At 45.2% G+C, this 3579-nt stretch overlaps 1 protein-coding gene across 1 annotated transcript; it reads right to left on the reverse strand.

Annotated features, from left to right (window-relative positions):
• Positions 1-2002: 2002 nt before the first annotated feature.
• LOC137365800 (histone H3-like) lies at positions 2003-2413 on the reverse strand. Its single transcript, XM_068028062.1, has one exon. It carries the CDS (start codon positions 2411-2413, stop codon positions 2003-2005), a length of 411 nt encoding a protein of 136 aa, XP_067884163.1.
• Between the last annotated feature and the right edge of the window lie 1166 nt (positions 2414-3579).

The raw sequence follows: 3579 nt of genomic DNA on the forward strand, positions 1-3579 counted from the left end.
AAAAATCTTTCTTCCAGACCAGAAACTGACAGGCACAGAATAAAGGAGCGACTTTCATTGCAGTAACTGACCAGAACAGAGGGAAATCCATATTCACATGTCAGAAACTGACAGGAACAGAAAGAACACACACTCACATCCCAGAAAGTGGCACACAGAATAAAATTCACACGCGCATATCAGAAATTAACTTTCCAGATGAAAATCCACAACCATACAGCAGGGAGTGAGATGTACAATTAAACCCAGCTTCTGACACGTGAGGCTCACACACACCAAGGAAAAACAATGCTCATGTCACATACCAGAAACAGGCAGATGCAGATTACAACCCACACTCGGATTTCAGATACTGGCAGTTACAGTGTAAAATAACTCTTCATGATCACTGACAGGGATACAATACAGTCCACATTCATTCATCAGTAACTTACAGATCCAGATAATAAACAGTACTGACATAAAACAGATTGGCAGGAACAGGTTAAAACCCACCCTCATATGTAGACGTCTGATCGGTACAGAATACAGTCGAGGCTTGCAAACCAGAGACTGACAAGTGGAGTGAAAACAACACTGACACGTCATCAATTAACATGTGCAGTGTAAAGCTACACAAACATATTACTGACTAACAGGTACAGAGGCAAAATCAAACAACCTTCCATAACAGAAACTGACAGGTACAGATTAAACTCCAAATTCACATATCGGACACTAACAGATAAAGGGAAAGGCCCAGACTCCCATACGTTTAGCTTCAATAATTAATAAGTACATTATTTAGAAACCCCGGTGGTGTAGGAACCCTCAGTCTCACTCTTTAACACCTCACACTGAAAATGGACAGTCCTCCTTTGTCTCCCACGAACAGGAACCAATTTATAATGTGTGATGTGTTTTTTTTACATTGATCAGAAATGTATCCGGTTACAGAATGCTGTGAATGAGGCTTTTTGCCTGCCGGTTACAGACTGTTTTAAAACAGGACAGAGAATGAATCCGAATAGATGCCGGATTGGAAAAGCGAATCTGGAACTTTTGAGAAAATGTGAAACAATACAATATAGGGGATATTTTTACATCCCTGTCGTAAGGCTATATGATCTGTTAACGTGATATCGAGTGAAGCCGCTCCTTGTTTTACAAATCTGTTGGCGGGCCTTTCAAATTTGAAAAAGAAACGGTTTGGAGTCTGCCACTCTGGAGCGGTTATTTTCCGCCCTATTAAAGTGATGTCTCCGGATTGGTGAACTAAGCAACTATCTGAATGGTCACATGAACAACACAATGAGAAGCTGCACAGAGTGACCAATCACCAGTGTCCTCACGATCATTCATCCAGAAGGTATAGGTGGACGGATTTGATCATTCTTCCTGAACTGTTTTGAATTGTAGTTTTTATCGATTTTTATGAAGAATGTATTTTTTGGGGGGGAGGGGGATGTCTGGAAGAGGGAAAGTTTGGGCCAAGGCCAAGTCTCACTCCTCCCGGGCTGGACTGCAGTTCCCGGTGGGCCGTGTTCACTATATCCCGAGAATGGGGAACTATGCTGAGCGTAGGGGAGCCGGAGCCCTGGTTCTCTGGCTGCTGTGCTCGAGTATCTGACAGCTGAAATCCGCGAGCTGGCCGGTAACGCGGCCCCGGACAACAGGAAGACCCGCATCATGCCCAGACATCTCCAACTGGCCCAAAGACTCTTTTCAGAGACACCCACTTTATCTGAGAAAGACCTGGTGACTGTCTGAGAGACGGGATTTAGCCGCTTGCCTCTGGAGATATTTGTCCGGCATTTTAACAATTCTAGGGTTTCTGCACAAATAAAGCTTTTGTTGAGTCCCCAAATGATTGCCGCTCTAATAAAATGATCTGTTCTGGAGCGCAGTTTTCTCTGCTGGAATCGATGACAGGAGATCGCAGCTCTTTGTTTTGCCGATTTGGTGGCTCTTAAAAGAGCCGTTGTGTTATTTGATGCCAAACTCAGTTTGGGGCAGGGTGAGTTTAGGCGCGCTCCCAGCGGATACGGCGGGCCAGCTGGATGTCTTTGGGCATGATGGTGACTCGCTTGGCGTGGATGGCATACAGGCTGGTGTCCTCAAAGAGCCCCACCAGGTAAGCCTCGCTGGCCTCCTGCAGGGCCATGACGGCCGACCTCTGGAAGCGCAGGTCTGTCTTGAAGTCTTGCGCGATCTTCCGCACCAGGCGCTGGAAGGGCAGTTTGCGGATGAGCAGCTCGGTGGATTTCTGGTAGCGGCGGATCTCCCGCAGAGCCACAGTGCCGGGTTTGTAACGGTGAGGCTTCTTCACTCCGCCCGTGACTGGAGCGCTCTTGCGGGCCGCTTTGGTAGCCAGCTGCTTGCGGGGAGCTTTCCCTCCGGTCGATTTGCGCGCTGTCTGCTTGGTTCTGGCCATTGTGGTAGAAGATCTGGAACAAAAACACTGTAAATGTTGAGGATGCTCAGGGACTGTCTATTTAAGACAGTAGAGGGACCGCCCTAGTGTTGTGATTGGATGCAGCCTCATCCATCAGTCAAGTTTGAAAGCAGCTCCGGGAAGTAAAAGGGCGGCGGGAAATGCTGCGCCCTGATTGGTTGAAATGTAACTGAAGTTGAAATTTAATCAATTTCAAAAGCCCGCCAATTTCCGATGAGAAAACAATGCAAAGAGTAAAAAAATCCAATTTGGCCTGAAGAATTATGAAATCTGAGTTATTGTAGCTTCATTTATTTCGGCTGAGATCCCCCACTGTCTTTCAACACAGTTTGAATCGGCCCTCAAGAATACATTATCAAATACAACCGTTTAATTCATGACGCACTGAATCAACATGGAACAGAAACATACAGTATAACAACGCGACAGAGTTGGGTATCCTGGTACATGAATCACAAAAAAGTTGGTTGGCACGTACAACATGAGTTTTGGAAGGCAAATGGAATGATGTCAGTTATTGCAAGGGGAATGGACTATTAAAGTAAGGAAGATTTGCTACAGTTGTCCAGGGTATTGGTGATACTGCATCTGTAATAATTTGTACAGTTTTGGTCTCCTTACTGTTGAAAACAAAGAAATTGCATTAGAAGCAGTTCAGAGAGGATTCACTCGACAGATTGCTCGGATCAATGCTTATTTTCTGGGAAATGTTTGGACAGGTTGTCCTGTATCCATTAGAATTAAGAAGAATGAGAAGTGATCTTATTGAAATCGTATAAGATCTTGAGAGCACTTCGCCGGGTGGATACTGAGAGGATGTTTCCCCTTGTGAGAGAGACTACAACCAGGGTACACAAGGATCCTTGCTGAAAGTGAAAGACACAGGAAACATCTGTAAAGTGTGTAGATTGAACCAATTAGGATACCCGGAACAATTCAGAACCTAATATGGTCAGATCCCAACACCCCACGAAGGGTAAAAGAAAGGGTGATAGGGAATTTTTTCGGTACACTTAGCAAGGGGTGAACAGCACATTGTTGGCACACTTAGAAGGAGAAGATAGACTATGGTCAACACAGCAAGAGAAGAAGAAGGAGAGAAGTCCATGTCCCAGCAAGCTCAGAAGCAAGAACCAGTATAGAGT

Source organism: Heterodontus francisci, unplaced genomic scaffold, assembly GCF_036365525.1.
Source record: "Heterodontus francisci isolate sHetFra1 unplaced genomic scaffold, sHetFra1.hap1 HAP1_SCAFFOLD_361, whole genome shotgun sequence".
Taxonomy (NCBI): domain Eukaryota; kingdom Metazoa; phylum Chordata; class Chondrichthyes; order Heterodontiformes; family Heterodontidae; genus Heterodontus; species Heterodontus francisci.

Bases quoted from the DNA above. Each gene is read 5' to 3' on its own strand.
- LOC137365800 (XM_068028062.1), bottom strand. From the start codon at position 2,413: ATGGCCAGAACCAAGCAGACAGCGCGCAAATCGACCGGAGGGAAAGCT.